Below are 26340 nucleotides of genomic sequence, written 5' to 3'. Positions count from 1 at the left end.
ATTTTTATTCTTTTTGTAGCTTTAAATTAAGCCCCTTGATAAATGTTATTACTAACTGTACATTAAAAATTATTTCTGCTCAATTTAAAAGGTTGAATCTCCTCGTGACTGAATGATTGTATACAGTGCGCAGGCTTGATGCGCTCCACTTTTTTCTGTGGAGAACCAGCGCCTTGAATATTTACTACATCGTTTCTACAGCTCGATGCGGTTTCGAAATGACTCCGTCTTTACGGAGATATCCCTGAAACGCATAAAACGAAATCGGATCGTTTTCTCCCGTTTTGGCTCTGTGTGGACGGGGCCCAAGTGTTTGTGTGTTCGCCATATATGAGGCCCTCCGGATTATAAAGCGCTCCGGATTATAAAGCGCACTGTCGTTTTTGGAGAAAATTACAGGCTTTTAAGTGCGCCTTATAGTGCGGAAAATACGGTAATGATTTCCCTTTATCAAATAAAAATGTATTGCTAAATTTGCCACCGCAAAGGCAATGGATTGAGAAATGCAGGAAATATCACACATTAAAAAGGTGCCATGGCATGAAAATCTCACTTTATGAGGTTTTCTACCATAAATATGAGTTCACCTAACCTGCCTATGGTCCCCCAGTGGCTAAAACGAGAACTAGGTGCCTTTGAAAAAACGGAGGCTCAAGCGCGCTGATTTGGAATGTGGTTTCATATGTCGTCAAATAGAATCTAAGCTCCTCCCCTTAATCTGCCTGGCCCGCCCAGATAATTTGGCCCGCCAATGAGACACGACCGTACGAGCGCCACATCTGCGTGTGTGTGTAAATACACACACTGTAACGCAAGTGTTTCTTGTCGGTTCTTTGACGTCTCTTGTATTTCCACAACGAGACTGTAGTGGGGGTTACCTCAACCATGGTTGAGAAGGAATTGGGGGAAAGGAACTTTGGCTTTGACTTCCTGAAGTACATGAACTGCGTCATGCCGCCGGTTGCCGCGAGGCACCACCGTTGCGAAGCACCACCGCCCGGCAGCGGGCAGCCGGCAGTAGCCGGCAGCAGCCGGCAGTAGCCGGCAGCAGCCGGCGCGCGGTTCAGTCTACTTCAGATTGATGTGAAAGTGGAAGAACCAGAGACATCAGAGAACCCGACGAAGTCGTTTGTGATTCACAATATCGTTTGGAGACGCGCACAGCTTTTGGCCGTGATAATATGTATTATATGATAGATAACTATGTAGGCTATTATATGATATTATTTAGATATAGAGCTCCAGGACTGTAACGCAAGTGTTGTGCACTTCCTTGTTATTTGGATAACCATTCTGCTTTTGGTGTTATGGCGCATAACACGTCGGACTCTCGTCTCTGGTATTTCTACAACGAGACTCGTAGTGGGGGTTATCTCAGCCATGGTTGAGAAAGAATTGGGGGAAAGGAACTTTGGCTTTGACTCCCTCAAGAACATGAACCACGACATGGAGGAGAAAGGGATTGTTGGCCGCGAATGTCTCCCGCTTGAGCCCCACTTCCCGCTGCCGAGGGACCACCGCCTCGGCGCTGCAGGAGGCGGAGGTACCTAAGCGCTGCCCGGCAACAATCCCTTTCTCCTCCATGTCGCGGTTCAGTCTACTACAGATTGATGTGGACGTGGAAGAACCAGGAACGTTGGAGAACCCAACGCGGTCGTTTGAGAATCATAATATCGGCTCACACAGCTTTTGGCCGTGATAATATATATTATATGATATATCTATGTATATGATATTATTTGATATAGATATAGAGCTCCAGGACTCCCGTGTGTTCTAGAATATTTACAGAACACAGCTAAAGGCTGTGTGTGCCTCGCCATTGCGATACATCCACTGTAAACAGAGCGCATGGCACCGTGGCTGCAAGCTGTTTAGGGCCACACCCCCACCCTCCTCCTGGACCCGCCTCACTCCTCCTCATTTGCATTATAGCTACAGACACCAAAACAGCGCATTTTGGGGAAGCTCAATGTGCGACTGGCTCGGAGTGGCTGTAACTCTGCACCACTGCTGAATTTCAGGAACGTCTTTGAATACTGTGTTAGTGGCCCACTAATAGCATCCATAAAATAGCTTGTCATGGCACCTTTAATAACCCAAATCCTCTCAATTAGCTAGGGAATGATATGTAGGTTGTGATATATGTAGATATTAAAGCAACAATATACAGCATTACAGTATATTGGTTGGTATGCTTGTTTTGTTACAATTTAGAAAATCTGGTGAATTCATATGATGTAGAATGACACATAGCATAGAACAGCAGGTTGCAGAATAAATTCAAGTCATAACCTATGAATAGGATTTCAATATGCAAGTATATATAGTTTTATCTGCATGGAAACACACACACACACACACACACACACACACACACACACACACACACACACACACACACACACACACACACACACACACACACACACACACACACACACACACACACACACAATTGAGGCCAGTGACAAAGTGAAAGGCTCCATAGCATAAATCCGTCACTAAGCCAATATGTAGCTCCACTCCGCTCTCTCTGTGCGACTCTCGCTAGGATCTATCAAAACGTCTCATTCACAAACATGGCACAGCACACCAGCACAGAATGGAGCAGTTCTATTCCCGGAAGAAATAATCTCCTAAAACCATTACAGGGAACAACGTAGGTGCACTAGCTATGGGGGGATTACAGCTCTACTCTAAAGCTCCACTTCTGATACACATACAACTGGCGCACACGCACACACACACACATGCATTGAGGGGCTGAAGCTGTTCCTAACAGAATTAGGGTAGCCCTTAATTCATGGACGTTTATTTCCTGGCCTCCAAAGTGATGCCGGCCCATACAGCTTCTGCAGATATGTTCATGAGTTGTATCAATTATTACGGGAACGCAAATAGCGATGTTCCTTGTGTTCGGTGTGCAATATTACAGAAGGAAAGCACTCAATGGGCCCTATTTCAACGGTCTGAAATGCAAGTGAGAAGCGCCAAACGCAAGTAGCTTTGTGGGCGGTTCTATGGCGATGTTGCTATTTTATCGGCGCAAAAATGACTCTTGCGCCCGGCGCAAATCTAAAAAGGGTTGGTCTGAAGTAGCCTAATTACCCGTAGGTGTGGTTCGGCCGTAACGTGCAATAAACCAATGAGAGTGCCAGCTCCCATCCTTTAAGAGCCATGAGCGCATTTGATATTTTGACAGCGCTTCTGCAGTCTGCGATGAGACAGATGCACATTCTTTCAAACTTCAAATGGCTCAGTTTATGGCCAAATAATATGGCCTAATTCACACATGGAATAAGGTTGTCTTCCACAACTTCAGAAATACTGAGTCCTCAAATAAATTTCGGCAAACAAAACTTAACACACATATGATATCGGTAACTGTGGTTCTATTTAATGATATACGCAATACATTATAAACATTGTTTCTTATCAGTATTGCATGCATTATCGTTATCGTTATCGACTTGTGTTCCTAATATGCATATGTCACCCCGTTAATATAAATTGCCATGGACTGTATTATGTGTTACATGTTTAGATGGCGTGTGTTTAAACAGATGGACGCACAGACGCGCGCCCGCATTCATTAATTATTTTACACATACACACACACGCGCGTCCGCATTCATTCATTCTTTCTAACACTCACTCGCGGTAAAACAATGTTTTCTCACGATCAAATACTCATCAATCCTAATAGTTATGAGCATGTACACAATGTCTGTGTCAAGAAAATATGTGTTTGCTGTAAGGTGTTTGCAGATGCATTGATTTAAAAGAACAACTTATTACTGCTGTATCAGCTGTTCTTTCCCAAATAATTTACCAAGAATGTGCGGCTAGGTAGATGAGAGAAGCAAAGTGTATGCGCGAGGTGCACAAGCAACATTATGCATGCACCCTTAAAACAGCATCTGAACAACGCGCCACTGACTTTTAACCAGGTATTTTCTGGTTTGTGGCGCAAGTCATTACTGAAACTGCAAAATAGCACCTGGGAACGTTTGTGCCAGAACACGCCTCCTCCTTTCGCTAAACCGCCCCTAGGGGGCGCAAGATCATTCCCTAATTTACCGACGCACGGCGCAGTATGGAAAAGAACGCTCTGCACCAGTTGCAAACTAGCAACGACACATGTATGGAGGTAGATTTGTGTCTTTATTATGCAATCAAACAGAATAGGTTGAGAGCAAAACTTTCCACACTGCAATCAAAAAATAGATGCGAGAGCAAAACTATCGACACTGCAATCAAAAAATGTTTTATTGCAAGTAAAATAAATGTGATAAAAAAAAGTATTAATGGGTCTCCAAAAGTTTTTGTTTGCAAATCCAAAAGTTTTGTTTGCGAATCCAAAAGTTTTGCTTGCAAATCCAAAAGCTTTGCTTGCTGTTGAGCTGAATCTCGTGGGCGGGACCTACGCCGAAAGATGTAAGACACGTCTCTATTGGCCAGACTCGATCGGAGTGACAGCCTGGCAACATCTACAGTTAGTAACGAGAGAGGGAGTTTTGAAGTCCATGATGAGACAGAGCGGGACTCGGGAGCTGAGAGGACAGAAAATCAATGCGCAGGTATTTCTTCCGTCGTAGTAATAGTAACTAGAACTGCAAGCAGTTATGCAGGGGTCCAAGAAATGTGCATTTCGCCGGCACAACGCGAAGCATGTGTTCAAAACGCTACCGTGAACCTGTGGATATAAAGGTTTTGACTGTGGGAGGTTCGGTGTGGGAGATATATCCCCAAACGCATTTTCAGAACATTCCTTTGGCCAATTAGGAGATATACAATTTCCTCGTTTATGGCGCCGTGTTGTGGCGTAATTTTCCAAAGAGAACTTTCCTCGTGGCGAAATTTTCCGAATGGAACACCATTAAGGGTAGCGCCGACATGTGTGTAAAATTTGAACTCGATCCGATGTCTAATTTTGGATTTTTGGGGATTTATGATTTTCCAAGTGTAACATAGCTAATAAACCAATATTCAAAACTTTACCGTTTCGTCGTCGAAGGTCGGATCAAAAAAGTGTTCGAATTTATTTTTTTGTGTGCGTCTGAGGATGTCGTGTGCAAAGTTTGGTGTCGATTGGTCTAGAAATGTGGGAGGAGTAGCGAAAAGGCAGTTTAGCGTTTTTCGCGATTTTGCGAAAAAAATTCATAGACGCAAATGGGCGTGGCCTATGCCAAAAGATGCAGCAGACTCCAGTGAATCTGTGTGTCTAACGTTTTGGACTATGGGAGGTTCGGTGTGGGAGTTATAGCCCCAAACGCGTATTCCTTGGTATAGCGCCACCTAGTGACCGGCAGGTCTGGATTTTGTCGTCTGCGTAGTCCTCACGGACCTGGATCTAGTCATGCAATTGGCATGTCTGCACCATTTACGGTTTGGGCTGTGGTATCACTTTCTTGGTAGGAAGTATACAAATCCTTACAAAAACAATAGGGTTCCAACCTGTTGGCTTGGACCCCTAATAATCCTTACAAAAACAATAGGGTTCCAACCTTGTTGGCTTGGACCCCTAATAATGTTTGAACTGGTGCATGTTTTTTCTTTTGTTTAATGATCTGTGGATGTTGCAATGGGTTAAAAAATAAACATTATTTTGTCAGATTGAGACTGGCCAATAGAGACGTGTGTTACATCTTTCGGCGTCGGTCCCGCCCACGAGATTCAGCTCAACAGCAAGCAAAGCTTTTGGATTCGCACGCAAAGCTTTTGGATTCGCAATGAAAACTTTTGGATTTGCAAACAAAACTTTTGGATTTGCAAACAAAACGTTTGGATTCCCATTAACATTCTTTTTATCACACTTTTTTTACTTGCAATACAATTTTTTTTGATTGCAGTGTCGATAGTTTTGCTCTCAAATCTATTTTTTTATTGCAGTGTGGAAAGTTTGGCTCTCAAACCTATTCTGTTTGATTGCATAATAAAGACACAAATCTACCTCCATACACATGCGCCAGTGAGAAAGTCAATTGCGCCGGATGCAAGATAGGGCCCAATATGTTGGTCATGATGGGCAGTTTGAGCTAACATAATCCCTTGGTCTTTTTAAAATGGTTCATCCCTTCCCTTACTGAACAGTTGAGAGTGAGGCAACTCCTGGAAACAACTGATCCTGCCTGGCTGCAGCCCCTTTCTCTAGGGCAAGTACTTGGAAGGCATTTGCGGCCAGTATACATTAAAGATTAAAGAGAAAAACCCAAAGGGCAGATTGAGAGTGCAGAGTCACAACATTCAATGAGTGTTCTTTACACACATCTACACACACACAACCAAATTTTACGTTTAATCCATAGGTTGAGTCTGGTTGATTCCATTAAGTTATTTATTGAGTTCATAATGTGGTGACGCCGCTTGCTGAGTGCGCCTTTAAAAATACTACACTTGTTTGATGGAGTCCATTTTATTGAAAGGAATCTGTAATTGGGTAATGTCAAAGAAAGTGTCTCTCCTTCTCTCTCCATGTCTCTTCCTCACCAAGTAATTCCATCATGTTCTCCGCGGAAGAAAAAAACCTTAATGCAAATATAATCCTCATCCCATTAGTTTAGATTCTCCACAGCAAACACTGTTTGATGGTGAATCAATTTTACCCCATATTACCCGCAGCATCAGCAAGCCACTCACCACAAAGATGTCTGCTTTAATTGGATGCTGCACCAAGAAGCACCATGCTAGTTGCCTAGCAATGCCTTGTTTTTCTTTTTCCTTTACAAAATGGCTCTTGTTGTGGCTGCTTGTGCCTAAAATGTCATCCTCAATCACCACTTCGCATGCAACCCTGCAATTGGCTACCTTGGAGTTCTTGCAGCAACATCCAAAATGTGTGAGACTGACTACGCATATAGCATTAAAAGGCTCAGAACAGCTCTTGTGTCTGTTGGATGGTATAGAGAGCCCATCTCTGCTATCCATTACATAAGGCTGCTACGCTGCCAGCAAGTGTTGCTTTCCGTTTAATTCATGTGTTTGCAAAGCAAGGACACAACTGTATTAAGAGATTATTCTTCCTGCTGATATCGTAAACATACTGTATCTCCTCCAAAGGTTTGAGGTATCGACACAAAACCAATACCCACATTTTGGGCCCAATCCGGTGCAATCTTTCCACATTCTGATTTTTGGAAATTCTGATCCGTTGAGGTTATTAAAGAAATATTTTCTTTGCCAATAGAGCTCGTAAGTCCGCCCCTTCCGCTAGACCCCCATGGGACCTCTGAGATCGTAAAAAATATGAATGGGTTTCAATCAGGAAAAAGTAATTATTTTCTGGTCCCAGTCTTTATATGCCCTGGATTACACACATGTTGTTTGTGGATTTAAATTATAATTTTTCATGCAAAGAAAAAGTTTGATAATGTTAGGTTTTGTTTGAGGCCGCTTTGTGAACTACAGCTCCTCGCTGCTCTCGACACGAATGATATATGTCACCAATACTCTTGTACAGACATGGCGATCTCTCTGCTCCACTTCACTGCTTTTTTCCAAGGGGAGGATAACAGCATTGAAAGAGGTGAAAACCATTATAAATCGGGGCATGTGTAGATTTTCAGTTATGCCAATGAGGAGATTGTCGGTCTTGTCCACACCAGTCGCAGGGAGCGTGCGTCACATACGAGACGTGTAGTCTTCCTCATTGTGTTTTCTCTACAGCCATTAACTGAACAATTGCACAATAAACAGTCAAACTCTTGGCATGAAAAATTGTCTTTTAAATCCACAAACATGTGTAATCCGGGGCATATAAGACTGGAACCAGAAAATAATGACTTTCTCTCCATTGAAACCCATTCATATTTTACGATCTCAGAGGTCCCATGGGGTCTACCGCAAGGGGCGGACTTATGAGCTCTATTCAGAAAAATTGAGCTAAGTGTAAAGTAGGTAGGTAGGATGAGAGATTTTCACCCTCGGTGTCTAACGACTCCTTACTACCAGCATGTTCAGCTTAATGTAGTGCGACAAGCAATGGAGACATCCAGAGATGTCAGCGGTGGGATTTCTAATTTCTAGTTCAAAATAAGGCACACCGCTCATTGTAGAGGTGGAACATGGAACATGGATGCTAAACCCAGCGAGGTCACAGGGTTACCTGGAGGATCAGTCTACTCAGCAGCTAGAAGGAGCTCTTATAACGAGCCAGGAAGGCATTCTGTTCTTTATTCCCTGCTGGCTGTGCTGCTGATACAGCAAGGTCAGCCAATAAGAGGCATGGGACTGTTTACTGCCCTGACAGAGCGCTGAGATTGGAGTCCTACCTTTGACCCTGACCCTCCACTCATCCTTTCTGGAACCCAGAATACCTCGGTGAACGTCGAGGATAGAAGACTCAGGAAGGCTGAGGCCACTGGGAAAGCTTCAGGTTTCCATTAGTAAAGTCACGACTTGGGTCCAGTCTGTAAGGAGACGTCTGAAGTCCATGGCATGCACGGCCAATGTGGCGCCCTGGATAATGAGCTAAAACGCGGCTGCACTGAACTGAACTGTTTTTGTTCAGTAATTGTTTAATGAATGTGTGTTTCTGTATGACTGGTATATTGATCTCTGAAATAGCATGGAATAAGCATGCGTAGCATCTGATGAAGTCAACTTCTATTTCCACGTTGTTGTAGCTTAGCCTGCTACATTTCTGTAGGGTAAGCTTCTGCGTGGTGAAGCTTCATTTAAGGCAGAGTAACTGGTAGCTTAGCTCACTACGCTTTCCAAGTAGCTTGGCCAACACTGTCTGCAGCCCACTAGTTACGAGGCCATCGACGGCAGAATCATTAACGACTCGACTATATATCTTCCTTTGCCAAAAACCAAAGAAACGACTATCCAGTAAAACCTCAGAACAAATTAGGAATGTTCCTTTTTCTTTATTCATCTCCTCCAGAGTAGAGCTGTCATACTGTAATACAGCCTTTCTCAAACTTTTTTCAGCCAGGGCACCTTTCAAAAGTGCATCAAATCTCAAGGCACCCCAGTGTAAAATATGATTAAAAACGACACTGCATAGCCTAAACGTAAATGCAAATGTCCTGTTTATTTAGACAGGACAGTAATGAACAGAGCATAATACAACTGTAAATATTAATAATAATTTATACTTGTTTTAAGATCTATACACACTGTATGTGCTCTCAGAGATCAATGTTGTTGTATGAATGCCTATCAGTACATTTTCATGTTTGTATGTCGAGCCACGTCAAAGATGATTTTCTGTTACGACAGACAATAAAGTTTTCTGAATCTGAATCTGAATCTGAATCTGAATAATAACAACTTCATAGCAACTTTATAGCACCTTTAAAAACACAGGTTTACAAAGTGCTTCACAAAACAATAAATCAGAGACACAAATGCCATAAAACCATAAGAGGTGGACCGCCCAAGCTATACAGCAACACAGGCAATACAAGAACCCAACAAATTGAGACCAGGAGAACTGAAATGAAGTGCAGAGATAGCAGGAATGTTTTTCCATCATAGTGCTTGTTTCCATCCGTGCCATACACACGCACACACACACACACACACACACACACACACACACACACACACACACACACACACACACACACACACACACACACACACACACACACACACACACACACACACACACACACACACGAACAATAATCCGCAATGAGAGAGGGAGGGGAGAGAGAGGGGGGTGTGACTCACAATCAATGAGAGACGTGAGCCTGGCGCCACGCACACAACCGGCCTATCCTGGCAGGGATGGATGAGAGGCAGACACGGAGCTCCTGGTCAACAGTCCTCAGTCGCTCCCTGTACTTGTTCTTGATGTATGTCAGGCTTGAAAAGCTCAGTTCGCACAGATAAGTTGTGGAGAAGGGAAGCAAAATAGCAACAGCGCTACTTGAAGCCACTGGATACTCTTTTTCCACTGATATCCAAAACCTGTCCAATTCCATTTCACCAAATCTCATCCTGTGTTGGCAGTGGCCAGTCCGTTGCGCTCTCCAGTGCGCGTGTACTCCATGGATCACGGACCCAGTAAAACTGTGCACAGCACTACGATGTAAGATAATGATTAAATCACTCGTCAAGAGATTTCAGATGCTGGGCTATGAGGTCAGAAAGCGTGCTGCTGTTTACATGCACATTGCACAGGGGAAACATATCCAGCCTGCCCTGTTCCACAAAGGAACGCCAGAGTGTGAGCTTAGATCTGAAGACACGCAGTTTGTCAGACGAGGAGAGGAGGTTTTCTTCTTTGCCTTGCATTTTAATGTTCAGCTCATTGAGGTGCTTGAAGATGTCAGCCAAATACGCGAGTTTTACGCACCATTGCTCATCTGCGAGCAGCTCTGCATATGCAGATTTCTTTTCTGTCAAGAAGACTGAGTTCTTCTCTTAACTCGTACAATCGGCCCAAAACCTTCCCCCGTGACAGCCAGCGGACTGCCGTGTGTAGCAACAAGCTCTGATGCTCTGCCCCCATTTCCTTGCACAGAATCGAAAACAGGCGGCTCTTTAACGGGCGCGCTTTTATGAAATTAACAATGTCCACTGCTCTGTCAAGCACGTCCGAAAGTTATTTTGGGAGAGTCTTTGCAGCAAGTGCCTCTCTGTGAAGGAAGCAGTGGGTTTTGCGGATGTCAGGGTTTTGCTGTTTGGCCCTGCTAATGAAACCTTTGGCACAGCCCGTCATTGCAGCCGCACCAACCGTACAGATACTAATACAGTTCTTCCAACTCAATCCTCCCTTTTCAAGATACTCATTTGTCACACGATAAATTTCTTCTCCTGTCGTTTTGTTTGGCAGTGGTTTGCAAAATAGAAAATTCTCTCTAATACGGTCCCTATCCACAAACCGAACATTTGCCAAGAGCTGAGCGTGCCCACTCACGTCTGTTGACTCATCAAGTTGTAAAGAATAATGTCCACTTGTCTTGATTTTCCCCAAAACGGCAGCTTCAATATCCACAGACATGTCATTGATACGCCTCCCTATTGTACAATCCGACAGCGGGACCTTTGAAATTTCTTTTGCAGCTTGAGGCCCTAGCATTTTGTTTACAATTGCTGTACAGGCTGGTATAATTGCAGTCTCTGCAATAGTGTGGGGCGTCTTTGTTTTAGCTACTATTTCAGCTACGAGGTAGCTAGCTTCCAGTGCCTTCTCCGACACTTTTGCAGATTTAATCATCATTTGTTCTTGACGGCTGTGTTGACTTTTCATTCGAACAAAATATTCAGCATCCTAGTCAGCAAGTGATGGATGATGAGTGGTCAGGTGTCTTTTAAGTTTGCTCGGAACCATCCCTTGGTTTGACAGTTGCATCCCACATATTAGACACAAAGGGAGAGGGCATGCTTCATCCCCAGTACTGATGAAGCCAAGTTTGAGGTCATTGTCGTTGTATGTTCTCTTTTTAGCCTTATCTACCTTTACGACCTTTGGTGCAGGCTCAGAGCTGGTGGACGAAGGCTCGCATGAAGTAGTAGGCTGAGGCTCCATTTCACAGTCAATCATTTCTGGTTCTTGTGGGGCTTTTCTTTTTAAAAAACGATCCATGATGCTTGTTCCTTGCTCTTTGTGAAATGTATTTTCGCGGTTAAATTATAAAACAATGTGCCGTGTGCTGCGCTGTCACGCTGACACCGGTGGGGACGTCACGTTACGCGAGACAGATTTTTATGGTTAATTTTATATATTTGTTTAACTAAAATGACATTACAATTTTATTAATCCATTCATATGTAAGAAAGAATGTATTTATGTATTCAATATATTCATATATGTCATATATGAAATGTCAGATTTTTTTTATTAAATGTCAGAATACGTAATTTTTTGGCGGCACCCCTGTCACGGGGCACCCCAGGGTGCCGCGGCACCCACTTTGAGAAAGGCTGCTGTAATAGATAAGCTCTACTCCCAACAGTCTTCCTTTCCGGATATTTCTTCTCCTGCTCTCCATCCAATTTATACCTCAATAATTCCACTCCTCCTTCCAAGGAACTGCAGCTGCCATCATCTTATACCTGCTTCATGGCTCACTGTATGCCTGCTCCATGGCTCACTGTATGCCTGCTTCAGGGCTCACTGTACAGCACTGAATGCCTGCTTCATGGCTCACTGTATGCCTGCTTCATGGCTCACTGTACAGCACGTTATTTCAGTACTTCTGGACACCCAAACACAAAACAGCAGACTGACAATGGCGACTGCAGCAGTCACGATATTCTGGTGCTCAGCATCCCAGGTTCTGCCTGCCGCCCTCTAAACACAGCTGAACCTATTAGAGGACGCTAAAGGAGGAGGCTAGCGAGGGGAACGGAGAGACAGAGAAAAAAGAATGGTGGCATTTCCACAATTTAATCTGTTATTTGGGTAACGTGTTTTTGGTTTGGAAAGCTGCACAGAATGATAATTCTTTGTGTCATCTTAAACACAACAATTATACTGAAGACATTAATTTTCTCTTATTTTCGGTCAATCCTCAAAAAGCTAAACCACAAACTGGCAAGCAGAATAGCAAAGAATGACAGGCTGGGGAGATTGGTTTACCAATCTATAACAGACCAACAGACACACTGAATTAAACTCTTACACTGTAATATTAAGAAATCCATTGTGATACCAACTGTGTGCAATTCCCTTATCAGAAAGAGGTGCCAGCAGCTTGGGTATTTGAGGAACTACATCACACTCAGGAAGGCAGCGTCCATATGAATTCCTTGTCTTTAGCCTAATCCCGCAACAGATTAACGATGAATTAAACTCTCTCTGGTTAAATGATGGGGTCAGAACAGTCTCATTAATAATGAATGCACAGAGGAGGATTCACAAATTTATTTTGTGATTTATATATAAATTACTCTCTTCTCACTAATACATTTCAAAGCACACACAAATGGATATCAGTATGTATAAATTTCAAATTAATCCATAAACAAAAATAAGTTTCACAAACACATTTCTGATCCACACACAAATGTGTCTTGTTTTAAATAAATGTAATATAAATCGATAAGTATATGAATTATATAAATATTTGCAATTTTCATCAAAAATGTATTTGGATGTTGTTAAACTTGAATTAACAAGATGCTCCTCATTTGTGAACTTGATTGCATTTGTGTGTGAACTGGTCTGTACTTATGTGTGGATTTTTGAGTCTCCTGACGTGGCTGGATTCACAAATGCATTTTTTTCAACAAGGAACTCTGTAGCCAATCAGATGCCTCCCTCGTTTTCAGCCAATCACATTACTGCAGTGACTGGGTTTTGAGATTGTCGTTTCCGTTAAAGCATGGACCTATTAAAGAAAGCGGCATTAATAATAGTTTACTAATTTAACGGCACCAACAATCCCAACACCCAGTCGAAACTAGATGGAAAAGTGTGTAGTTCAAAACGTGACGCAGCTTTTACTTCCTCGCCACCTAGAGATTGTTATGTACAATGATTCAAAAACCCCATGTTATTTCTCATAGACATTTGACCGAGGGAAGCGGGAGGCTCGTAGGCTGGCCTTATTCTTCAGAGGTCGGGACTGCAGTCATGTGATTGGCAGAAAACGAGGGAGGCATCTGATTGGCTACAGAGAGTTCCTTGTTGAAAAAAATGCATTTGTGAATCCAGCCACGTCAGGAGAGTCTTAAAAATCCACACATAACTACAGACCAATTCACCCATAAATGCAAACAAGTTCACAAATTAAAAGCGGCTTGTAGATTCAAGTTTAACAGTTTGTATATAAATGTAACAACATCCAAATACATTTTTGATGAAAATTGCAGATATTTTTTTAATTCATATATTTATGGATTTATATTACATTTATTTAAAACAAGACACATTTGTATGTGGATCAGAAATTTGTTATTGAAAATTATTTTTGTTTATGGATTTATTTTACATTAACACATACCGATATCCAATTCTGTGTGCATTGAAATGTATTTGTGAGAAGAGAGTAATTTATATATAAATCACAAAATACATTTGTGAATCCTTCTCTGTGCATTTATTATTAATGAGACAGTTCGGACCCCATATTAAATTGCCTCCAACCAGGAAATCTGAAATAGCGAACACCATGAAGAGAGGCCTGCAGTCACTAGGACACTGCTCTCTGACTAGAGCAGTATGAGGATTAGTTTGACCAGCAAAATTAAAAGCTTCCTTGAATTAAGCAGAGGGCTGCAGGTAGCTGGAGCGGTGAGCGAGAGAACCATGGAGGCTGATGACCTCATTCACTGGTGAAGAACATGGACGTTTTCTCTCTCGTAACCAACTTGAACATTGTTATCTTTCAATCATTGAGTCTTGATATCTGCAAATGACCCTCCAGCAATCTTGGTGGCGAGCACCATTATTTAATTTTTTCTAAAGTCTCATCCTTTTTATCCCAGTTTAGCCGGGAGAGGGATTGGACCAGACAGGCTTTAGAAAGTTACATGACATGATAATAACAAATGATGCTTAATGCAGCCCACCCTACTCTACTGTTGTAAGATGTCCATTCCTAAGAATAGCATACGGTTCAGGTTTTTGTAGAAAACAAATAAAGATAAAATAATTTAAACAAAATTACATGAACTTAGATTTGTATATGCGGGGTGCATATTTTCACCACAAGCTCGAACCCTTTGACCCTAACCATAAACCTTTGACCCTAACTGTCCGTCCACACCAGAAGCGAATTGAGCGACCAAATCGCTGGAAGTCATTCACTTTCTATGGGCAAGAGCGACCAAAGCGACCAAAGCGACCAACGCTACCAGCGGCCAAAGATGAGCGACCAGAGCGTCAAAAAGAAGTTGAAAACTTTTTAACTTTATGCAAATGACTATTATTCGCTTCAGCGGCCAAACATTGACAGCCAATCGGAATGTAAACGCTCTTCGCTTGCGTGGATCCCAGGGAACATCGGCAGGCACTTTGGTTCCTACCTACCTTTATTCACTCACTGAACAAAATGTCGGCTGAAGTATTAAATCGCGGCTGTAACTGGGCACCCGGTGTTGTACGAACCCACCCTTTTTCAGTTCAGAGATCGAAACGCCATAGTGGTTTGGATATCAAGTGATGATAAGCGGGAGTATTTATAGGCTACATCTAGAACGTTCGTATTTAAGCGGGACTCATTTTAATTTGCTCTACATGCCACCAATCTAACCAACCAATCGCGTGTAGCATGCTTTAAACAAAACCAAAAAAGTTTTTGAAATCGTCACATAAACAAACTAATCGACAAGACGAGGGATAAATGACAAGGGATATATCTCTTGTCTTTTATCCCTCTATTCCCCACTATTCACGGAGCCTGAGGTGAATAATTGTTAATTAAATAGTCTAGATAGATAGCCAAGTCAAGTCTTTATTAATACCAAACGACACAAATCGTCAGGAATCCATTTAGGTGGTTCGGCCCACACAGGACAGTAGCCTACAAGACCACACAGAACAAGTCTGACTGGACATACACACAATACATCACATTAAAACTAGACACGCGTTGATAGATAGATAGACAGAAAGACCTAGATAGATAGATATGTTCCATTATATGCCTTGCGGAGCCAACCAGTCCTGTGCACGTATGCAAATTAGCCATGTGCGCTAATGTCTATTTGTTTTGAATGCGACGAATGAGTGCAGATCATGATTTGCAGATCCAGATCAGTGAAACATATTTCAACTACTACAGCACGCAGGGTTTTTTGTTCTCGGTTGTAATTAGCCTACATTTTAGGATTTTTTTTTATATTGGGGGGAATCACTGTCCTACTTGTTGTCGAAGCACTTTATCGAACAAGCAAAACCGTCTCGGCAATATGGCCAAGGTGTATGGGAGAGTTCACTATTTGATATGGCTGTCTGTAGGGCCTACTAAACGCATACGGCTCCTTTAAATGCGTCTGCATAATTGAATTGTACGTCATGAGCGACTTGAGCGACCAAAGCGAACAGAAAAATTCGCAGCGAAACTTTGTGAGCGACCAAAGGCTTTGGTCGCTGCGAATTTTCGCTGCGAATTTTTCTCTTCGCTTTGGTCGCTCAAGTCGCTCATGACGTACAATTCAATTATGCAGACGCATTTAAAGGAGCCGTATGCGTTTAGTAGGCCCTACAGACAGCCATATCAAATATTGAACTCTCCCATAAACCTTGGCCATATTGCCGAGACGGTTTTGCTTGTTCGATAAAGTGCTTCGACAACAAGTAGGACAGTGATTCCCCCCAATATAAAAAAAAAAATCCTAAAATGTAGGCTAATTACAACCGAGAACAAAAAACCCTGCGCGCTGTAGTAGTTGAAATATGTTTCACTGATCTGGATCTGCAAATCATGATCTGCACTCATTCGTCGCATTCAAAACAAATAGACGTTGGCGCACATGGCTAATTTGCATACGTGCACAGGACTGGTTGGCTCCTTAAGGCAAATAATGGAACATATCTATCTATCTAGGCCTTTCTGTCTATCTATCTATCAACGCGTGTCTAGTTTTAATGTGATGTATTGTGTGTATGTCCAGTCAGACTTGTTCTGTGTGGTCTTGTAGGCTACTGTCCTGTGTGGGACGAACCACCTAAATGGATTCCCGACGATTTGTGTCGTTTGGTATTAATAAAGACTTGACTATCTATCTATCTAGACTATTTAATTAAAAATTATTCACCTCAGGCTCCGTGAATAGTGGGGAATAGAGGGATAAAAGACAAGAGATATATCCCTTGTCATTTATCCCTCGTCTTGTCGATTAGTTTGTTTATGTGACGGTTTTGTTTAAAGCATGCTACACGCGATTGGTTGGTTAGATTGGTGGCATGTAGAGCAAATTATAATGATTCCCGCTTAAATACGAACGTTCTAGATGTAGCCTATAAATACTCCCGCTTATCATCACTTGATATCCAAACCACTATGGCGTTTCGATCTCTGAACTGAAAAAGGGTGGGTTCGTACAACACCGAGTGCCCAGTTACAGCCGCGATTAATACTTCAGCCGACATTTTGTTCAGTGAGTGAATAAAGGTAGGTAGGAACCAAAGTGCCTGCCGATGTTCCCTGGGATCCACGCAAGCGAAGAGCGTCTACATTCCGATTGGCTGTCAGTGTTTGGTCGCTGAAGCGAATAATAGTCATTTGCATAAAGTTAAAAAGTTTTCAACTTATTTTTGACGCTCTGGTCGCTCAACTTTGACCGCTGGTAGCGTTGGTCGCTTTGGTCGCTCTTACCCATAGAAAGTGAATGACTTCCGGCGATTTGGTCGCTCAATTCGCTTCTGGTGTGGACGGACAGTAACACTTTGACCGACCTGCGGTGAAGTCCATGTTGAGGTCCACGAAGGCGTTGGAGTGGGGAACACGCATCTTGACGGAGGCGCTGAGAGCCTTGTGCCACTCAACCAGTCTGGAGCAAAACACACATACACACACATGAGGATCAGAAGCAATACACACACATGAGAACCTGAAGCAATACACACACATTAGGACCAGAAGCAATACACACACATTAGGGCCTGGGTGCATGGACATCGGGCAATAAATTAGAAGTTTATAGCTGCCCTGCTTATAATCATTGCAGTAAATTATGTCATGTTCATGTTAATGTTCTGGATATCATAAAAATATGCATTCTTGGATGTTTATCTCATGGCGTTATCTGATGGTTTAGAAAAGAAAATTGGTAAAATCTATTTATTGGTCCAAATGTGGGGCAAGACATTTTTGGAAACATTTAGCCCATTAAAGACAGAGCCTGGAATGACAACATTCATAATGCCATTCACAAAGTGCTGTCTGATTAGGACGACAGTATGGCAAGGTGTAAGCATACCGGTCCTTCAGAAGGCAGACTTCAGTGGAGCCGTCTTTGAGGATCCCAAACACGTCCGGGATCATATCACCGTTGAAGCTGCGAGGACAGAATGCCAATTTATAAAATCAGAAAATGTTTTCCCTATTACTTGGTCATGTCTTCTTATAGTTTGTGACAACAATAGATCTATGCAAAATATATGTTTAATCAAGCCCGCCACAGTCGAAGCCACAAATATGAGAAAATTGCAATAATTGAATGTTGATGTGCATAGTTGCTTCCATGTTAAGTCCTGAGCAAACCAAGGAACAGGAAAAGAATACCGCTCATATTTTGAGACAGACTTACTCCATGACAAGAGGTTGATCCACGAAGGTCTTGTTCAGCTCCAACCGTGAACCCAGATCTGTTCAAAATAGACATCAAGAACCATTATTATTCTCCATTACTACTGGTGTGACCAAAAGGCTACAGGGGACTTCTTCAATTAGTTAATTCAGTCTGCATCGTTTGATACGCTGACAAAGAACCAGATAAAGGCAGAACGACAATTCAGATTGTATACTTTGAATGTTAAGATGATTAGAAGTTGACCCAGAAGAATCTCCAATGTCACTCAATTTAATAATGAGAATTGGATGAACTCAACATAAACAGAAAACCTTGCATGGATCAAACACGAATTGGTAAATTGGTCAAAACAAACGTAACCTGAATTCTAAGTGTGAGCCAGATTATCCCAGATTTATTGTATCCAAGAGAAATGAGCTGAACCGTATGAGTGAGTCCAATGAGATCCACATGGTAGGACCTAAACCAACTGCATGATGCTCTAGTGGCTTTACCCAGAGTCTGATTGTTGCCCCAGAAGATGAACACAGTGGTGTCTTCGCCCAGTTTGGGGCTGGTAGTGAGAAGCACGTCCATCTGAGAGTCTCCATCATAGTCGCCCGGTACCACGCTGGTGATGATGCTGTCACTGAAACACCGAGAGCACACGGCACCATCAGGCTCCGCCTCAACACTGCTCATACCTCAGCAACTCAACTCAACCAGTCACCACCCATCACAATAATGGACCTTTGATAAGTCACATGTTCACATGTAGGCAACTTACTTAGAATACATACGAAAAAAATGTAGCACATCAACATAAATACATGACCAACAGTTTACAGGCTATCAAAAGGAAGAAAGAGACCATTAAGAACTCTGTATTCACCTTGGCAAAGAATCTTTACTGATGTTGAATTTAGGTTTGAAGTAAGGTATCTTCACATCTGCCAAGAAGATCACCAGCTCAGACTCTGAAACAAGAAGATCACCAGCTCAGACTGTAAAACAAGATGATCACCAGCTCAGACTGTGAAACAAGATGATCACCAGATCAGAATCTGAAACAAGATGATCACCAGATCAGACTCTGAAACAAGATGATCACCAGCTCAGACTCTGAAACAAGATGATCACAAGATCAGACTCTGAAACAAGATTATCACCAGATCAGACTCTGAAACAAGATGATCACCAGATCAGACTCTGAAACAAGATGATCACCAGCTCAGACTCTGAAACAAGATGATCACCAGATCAGACTGTGAAACATTCCAAGTGTGTTAATACAAGCGACTTAAGAGACACATGTTCATGAACAGGAGGGCCCTATTTATGAAAATATCAGCCTTATCTGATTGTATTTACAGACTCAACCATACTGCACCTAGAGATAGGGTGGGTCGTTCTCTTTGTACGGCTAGTGTGTCTACACACTATGAGACGGTTAGTGTGTTACTGAGTCTACACTATAGGACAGTTAATGTGTTACTGAGTCTACACTATAGGACGGTTAGTGTGTTACTGAGTCTACACTATAAGACGGCTGGTGTGTTACCGAGTCTATACACTTTAGGAAGGCTATTGTGTTACTGAGTCTACCCACTCAAGATGCATACAACCAGACATCAGCTGCTACAATTACAACTAACCAAAAACATCATAACACCATAAGGGTTAGGTATAAAGATCATGGATGTGTACATAGACCAGAAGGGATATTTATAAAGACCCTAAGGGATGTGTTAAAGACCATAAGGGATATTTACAGAGGTTCCTGATGATGAAGAGGCCGGTCTGTTTGAGGGGTGCTTATACATCTCTATATATATAATATAGAGTTATAGAGGGTTATAGATCTATATAATATAGATAGGGTTATAGATCTATATGTCTTACGGTTCCTGATGATGAACAGGTCGGTCTGTTTGTCGGAGTTGAAGTCTCCGAACGCCGCCACTGTCCCGTAGTTCTCCGTTCCGAACAGATCGGCGGTGACGTCCTGGAGAGCGACCGCACTGAAGCGTCCGACGATACAAGAAATCAGGACCAGGACAGGGAGACCCCCCGGACCAGGGGCCCCCCCCAGACCAGGGACTCTCCTGGACCCCATCTTCAACATCTTCAACATCTTCAGACAACAACACTGACAGGAGCGGCGCGCTTTACGGCAGATGCGCTTTACGGCAGGGCGCAGCATACGTATTAAAACAATAATACGTTGTATATTTATTTAACGTTTATGATGTTTTTGAATGAAATACAGCATTTAAGAGCTTATATTGCAGTTATATTGTATTGATAAGGTGATCATCGAATTCCGTCTAGTTGTGTTACGTGTTTGCAGTAGTGTCGCACTGACAGAAAACATGGCGAGCTTGGCTGATGTGGGCTGGAAGCTCCTGGAGTTCAGAGCCCGAACTAAAAGATCAGGTTGGATTATGGATTTTCAACGCATTGTACAACATCTGTCACTCGCTCGCTTTGCAGTTATTCACATAAGCCTGTATTGAAAGTCGTGGGTTGTGTGATACACTCCTTTAGTTATGAACCGCAGGGGAGAAGCATGAAAGGTCAGAGTTCGCGTTGAGGGGCTTATGAGCTATAATAAGATCTTATTACATAAATAACAACTGTGTTTCTGCAATGACCTATATTCAACATATGGTCATAACGTATGAAGATAGATAATTGTATGTATTGTACTGTATTAACAGTATGCAGGCACTGTAAAATGTACCCCTCCATAGATGCTGCCTTGTACACTTACAACTGACTCTAATATATATTCGTCTATCAATCATATCTATCTAGTCTCCATCTATAAATCGATCTATCCATCTGTCCATCTATGCACCCATTTTTCTATCTGTCTATCTCTATATCTGTCTGTCATAATAAGACAGTTAAGCATACCTGACAACTGAACTAAACTGACATAAAAAAAAACATTTGCAGCATTGCTCAAATGTGTGATTATAGAGCCATTTAAGATGTATTTTTCTGAACAAATATGGTCAACGAAATGATTAAGGCAGTGTTCACTATGGCTATTTATTGACTTGTATGCTTACGGCCATTACATATAATTTAGTAGCACTCTTAATCCAGTGTTATTGATCCAATGTTACTATTATTAATTTGAGCTTGTCACATGTCTGTCTGCTACTAACTCAATCCATTAAATTGCAGTAGTTGAAATTTAGTTGACCACTGGCCTTAACCTGCATCTTGTGAGCATGGCTGGGGTTCACATGGCTGAACGGTACCTTGTCAGAGATGGTGAGTACTGAAGAAGAGCAGTACTGGGCCATTACTACTTTCTCTATGAAGCCAGACCCTTTCGTATCAACATAATCGTTGAAATGGTCCGGAAGAACCATTGTCCTCTTTATGGTGGCCAGCACAGGCAGCATCCACCGGCAGGGAATACTATTATTAAGCTTGACATGATGATGATTTGTATTCTATATAGATAAACTTCACCTCTATAGCTCTTTAAAGAAGAGTGTGAACAAGTATCATAAAATAGTTAGAATAAGGAGATCTGGAGAGCCGGTCCCTAACCACTAATTAACATGTTTCACTTTATCTCTTTCTGAGATGAAAGAGCCTGGTTGGCTCTGACCTTGTCAGCTACCAATCTGATGGGAGTTATGCTAATGTCAATAAGAATGTGACCTATTGAGCTCCTGTGGTAGTGACCAAGGTCGAAGCAATTAAAATGCATATCACATGTACGTTAAAGTTCTTCACTTTTGAGTTCATTAAATCGGGTTTCCTTCAAGAAAAGAAATCATAATGATGGTGTGAATGTTCCTCCAGGCTCCATCTATGAACCGCTCCAGCTGTCCTTCCTCCATCGGGAGGATGAACCACTGTGGGAGAAACTGGACCACTACTACAAGTCAGGTGAGATCTGCACATTCAACTGTATCTTCTCGTAGAGGAGAGGACTGAACTGCAGAAGTGAACTGTTTTCACACCATCATTAATAGATAAGAGATTCTTAAGCTGCTGAAATGTCAATGACAGCACAGCAAGGTTGTGTTCAGCATTCAGCACAGATAGGCCTCTGCCAAACAAAGCTAAGAGGTACATTGAGTGAAGTTAGATGCAGGATATTGTGCCTTTTTAATACTTGCGTGTCAAAAGGCGTGAGTACTCTGTGTTGTCTATTCTTTGAGAGGGTTAAATTCAGACTATTTATCAGATAAATTCATTTATACAGCAGTGCCTGAGCGGCCGAATCACACAGAGTTACGCTCATGGGTACTTGTGTTATAAACTACAATAATCACGGGCCAAATGGTACTTTCTTTACTCTGAAAACGATAGCCGCAAGAAACGTCTCAGCGCCTCCATGGAGATGCAGTTTGTTCCCAAGCTGGAGCTGCATGCTCACTTCACTATTGTGTCCTGCAGCAGCTGGCAACGCTTTTCCAATTCTTGTGGGGAACAAAGCCAACATTGTTATCATGGTCGCCCAGGCTCTCTCTCCAACACCTGGTTTTACTGGGAGCGACCAATCAGAACCAACTATGTGGTCGGCCCTTTATTGGGACTATTGGGACCCCTGAGCCAAGCCCATCACACTGGTAATGAGGAGCCAGGGCGCTATTGTGCGACCATCTTGTGTTGATATTTTTTTAGTCACAAAAGAGGGAGGGGGTACCATGGAGTGCACCCCAACATAGTGAGTTCATCGGTACATTGTCTCCCCCATGTCTCTGGATCTTATTCCTGGGGTAATGTTCATGGGTTCATCGTGTGGTCCATAGTGTTTAAATGTGGGTGATAGTGTTTAAATGTGGGCGATAGTGTTTACATGTGGTCGATAGGGTTTACATGTGGTCCATAGTGTTTAAATATGGTCGATAGTGTTTAAATGTGGTCGATAGTGTTTACATGTGGTCGATATTGTTTAAATGTGATCGACAGTGTTTAAATATGGTCGATAGTGTTTAAATATGTTCTTTTCCCTCACTCTCCACCTCATCCCTAACTCTCCACCTCAAGCTGGTGTGTAGTGAGCGTTCTGGCACCGATTGGCTGCCGTGCATCACCCAAGTGGGTGCTACATATTGGTGGTGGTTAGTGAGGTCCCCCCTTCACTTTAGGCGTCTTTGAGTGTTATTATTATCATTCTTCATGTTTAACCTCTGTTTTCCTTTTATTCCTAGTCTGTTTTACATAGTTTTGAATGATGACTATATGCTCTGTAAGGTGACCTTGGGTGTCTTGAAAGGCGCCTCTAAATTAAATGTATTATTATTATTATTATTATTATCGTTCCTGTTGTAATGTTAATGGTTTAATGTTCCTGGGGTTATGTTCATGGGTTCATGATCCTGGGGTAATGTTCATGGGTTCATGTTCCTGGGGTAATGTTCATTGGTTCATGTTCCTGGGGTAATGTTCATGGGTTTACGTTCCTGATGTAATGTTCATGGGTTCATGTTCTTGGGGTAATGTTCATGCTGTTTAACCCCTGAGGCAGAAGGTCCGTATCGACTCCTCTTCTGGTGCACTGAGATGAAGGAATAGAGAAGATCTCTCTGTTACTGTATCTATTTGACAAATGGTTCTGGGAGAGAGGGGACACACTCATATCCCATGTCTATTTCTCCCGCAATCTTTTTAGTACAATCATTCATATTTTCGAGATATTTATATTTAGTCATTTAGAAGACACTTAAGTTCCCCCATTTCATGTCATTAATGAGCCAGTAGGACTTCATTCAATAGACATTAGGGCTCAGAACCTCCCGGCTGGTAGGGAAACTACAGACTAGACTCTGATGGCTCCTGTCCTGCTGTTTCTGTCTCTATTTTGTCTCTACTTTGAGTCAAATCTGTCCCTTTCTCCTGCACCCTGGCGTTGCAGGGAAATGACCCAGTGCAGCAAGCAGACTTTGCGCTTCTGATACATTAGCTGCTTATTTAGTTGGACATTAGCTTGATGGATGACAAGGCAGAAAAAATGGCAACAACAGTTGATTTGCATCCCGACGCTGTCTGGGTCTGAGAGAGGCAGGCTCTTTCATCTGCTCATCTCATCTCTCGTGCTGTGCCTCTAACGACCACTTCTATCGCTCTGGGATAAACAAAATAATGGCACGACTTTCCGATAATAGGATAAAACCTAATTTACAACAGCTCACCAAAGTACAATTCTATCTTGATTTGGCTATACAAGCATCATCTCTTTTGTAGTACTTCTCCATTCACTCAAAGCAGAGCTCTGGCCCGGCCCAGAGCTGTAACTTAACTGTACTAGTGTTAACTACTACAGCTTTAACTACACCCGGGACCTCACAGAGGTGGCTGCTAGCACTAAGGTTAAAAGACCAGGGTTAATAATAGCCAGCCTTATGATGGTGTTGAGTCGGTTTCAACAGGATGGAGAGGTTTAGGGCAGAGGTTTACCCTTGGAAGAATAATGCACAGATTTGTATGTGCCTCATGCATGCTTTCAGAATTTGCGGCTAAATATCTGGAAGGTTCATTAATATGCTACTTAATTCACCCCATCACCTCTTTTTTTCACACCACCAATGTGACTGTGTCTCTTTAATTTGGCCTGCATTCTCTCTCTCTCTCTCTGTCTGTCTGTCTGTCTGTCTGTCTGTCTGTCTGTCTGTCTGTCTGTCTGTCTGTCTGTCTCTGTCTGTCTGTCTGTCTGTCTGTCTGTCTGTCTGTCTGTCTGTCTGTCTGTCTGTCTGTCTGTCTGTCTGTCTGTCTGTCTGTCTGTCTGTCTGTCTGTCGTCTCTCGCTCTCTCTCTCTCTCTCTAAGGCAATGAATAATGAGTGTTCCCTTCATTTGGACGGCATAATGTGCAGATGAAAAATGAAGTGCAGCGTTCAGACAGATCGGTCATCTGTGAAAGGACCTCTAGAGGTGCTACACACATGCAGGCACAGCCACACAGACACACACACACACATACACACGGGCACATCCACACAGGCCCACAGACACACGCATCACTGTCCCAGGGCCTTGTAATGGAGGTTTCTGATATTCAGCACAAAGAGAGAAGGCCCCGATCCTTGGTTTCAGATTCTTCTTCTCATTCTACTCTTCCTAACAAACGTCACAGAAGCTGTTAGGTTAATCCATCTGGCCCCACTGTCAACCAGAACAATAACCCAACAACTAACCCTCACCCACAACTGACCGTTTCTGGACCAGCTTCTGTATTGGTGTGAAGGAACACGAGGTTGGCCGTGTGCGCTCTTAGCCTCATAGTGTGTTGTCATTTCCCTGGGAAGTTGTGATACTTCTTGCACAATCATGCATATCTTTCTTCCTCAATTTGGCAGGAAGCTGGGTTCATTCTGAGGGCTGCATTGTATTGGGATCTTTACAGATAAACAATCCTACATTACAACTCATTAGTTGTGATGTGTTGTAGAAGACCAGTAAAGATCAGGGGACACCAAATGAAGTGCTAAATCCAGATTAAGAAGGTTTTTATGCAGGTTTTAAATGTAAGTAAAGTTTTTTAAAAATGTAACCTTTAGATTTTGAAGTAGCCAGGGATGGCCGGTCATTTTTGTGTTGACCCTGAGCCTCAAGTCTTTCAAGATTCAATCAAGTGCACCAAAGACCTTATCTGAAAGGTGTTCTCTTTCCTCAGTGAAGGCCACCATCCTGAACTACCAGAGTCCAACCACAGGCCTGTTCCCCATCAAGACATGCTCCTCCTGCAAGGAGGCCCGTGTGAGGGACTCCCTGTACTGTGCTGCTGGCTCCTGGGCCCTGGCCCTGGCCTACAGGTACCCACACACATGTTTAACAAGAGGCTCCAGGTCCATTGTGTCTTTAGAATAATCCCCTTTGGTCTCATCCTCCTGAGGGGACCACAGCAGCGCCGACCACGGGCCCAATGGAAGGGGAAGAGACAGAGGGGATGGACAGAGCACATGCACTGCATCAACGTCATCATTCACAGCCGTCACATGAGAATCCTCCTTAAAATTCAATTAAAAAGATTCTCATCCGACACCTTTGGTCACTGCCATTACTTACTTTGTGAGCTGTGTGTGTGTGTGTGTGTGTGTGTGTGTGTGTGTGTGTGTGTGTGTGTGTGTGTTCATAATTCTGACCTCACTTTTAAGACAAAAGCGTAGCTCGGATATCCAAAACTTTCCAACTGCTAATCTTTTTTAAATGAAACGTCAACGTCAAGC

General features: G+C 42.7%; 2 protein-coding genes and 1 long non-coding RNA gene across 8 annotated transcripts in view; 1 reads left to right on the top strand and 2 right to left on the bottom strand.

The window, feature by feature from the left end:
* itfg1 (integrin alpha FG-GAP repeat containing 1) overlaps positions 1-20335 on the bottom strand; it is a 144543-nt gene extending 124208 nt beyond the window's left edge. Inside the window, exons 1-6 of one of the 3 annotated variants that reach the window (XM_060072274.1) lie at positions 20044-20335; positions 19034-19118; positions 18657-18790; positions 18160-18217; positions 17830-17907; positions 17306-17400 (exon numbers count right to left, since the gene is read on the bottom strand). In XM_060072274.1, the coding sequence (XP_059928257.1) occupies positions 17306-17400; positions 17830-17907; positions 18160-18217; positions 18657-18790; positions 19034-19118; positions 20044-20275 (682 nt within the window). In that variant the 5' untranslated portion in view covers positions 20276-20335. Of the gene's footprint in view, positions 1-17305; positions 17401-17829; positions 17908-18159; positions 18218-18656; positions 18791-19033; positions 19119-19916; positions 19943-20043 lie in introns of those variants that run through there. The other 2 variants (XM_060072275.1, XM_060072276.1) reach the window with 2 other exon arrangements.
* LOC132472594 (uncharacterized) lies at positions 2354-6426 on the bottom strand. The gene is made up of 2 exons (XR_009529110.1): positions 4253-6426; positions 2354-4204 (listed from the first exon to the last, which is right to left on the bottom strand). It is a non-coding gene; the product is annotated as an uncharacterized LOC132472594 (long non-coding RNA).
* Positions 20336-20376: 41 nt separating the features above from the next.
* Positions 20377-26340, top strand: part of phkb (phosphorylase kinase, beta) — a 71987-nt gene continuing 66023 nt past the window's right edge. The window contains exons 1-4 of one of the 4 annotated variants that reach the window (XM_060072261.1): positions 20440-20577; positions 21337-21426; positions 21970-22056; positions 25788-25926. In XM_060072261.1, the coding sequence (XP_059928244.1) occupies positions 21384-21426; positions 21970-22056; positions 25788-25926 (269 nt within the window). In that variant the 5' untranslated portion in view covers positions 20440-20577; positions 21337-21383. Of the gene's footprint in view, positions 20578-21336; positions 21427-21969; positions 22057-25787; positions 25927-26340 lie in introns of all 4 variants that reach the window. The other 3 variants (XM_060072262.1, XM_060072260.1, XM_060072259.1) reach the window with 3 other exon arrangements.

The sequence above is a fragment of the Gadus macrocephalus genome, chromosome 14 (assembly GCF_031168955.1).
Source record: "Gadus macrocephalus chromosome 14, ASM3116895v1".
Taxonomy (NCBI): Eukaryota; Metazoa; Chordata; class Actinopteri; order Gadiformes; family Gadidae; genus Gadus; species Gadus macrocephalus.
Note: the sequence above shows the minus strand (reverse complement) of the source record. Positions and strands in the feature narration are given on the sequence as shown.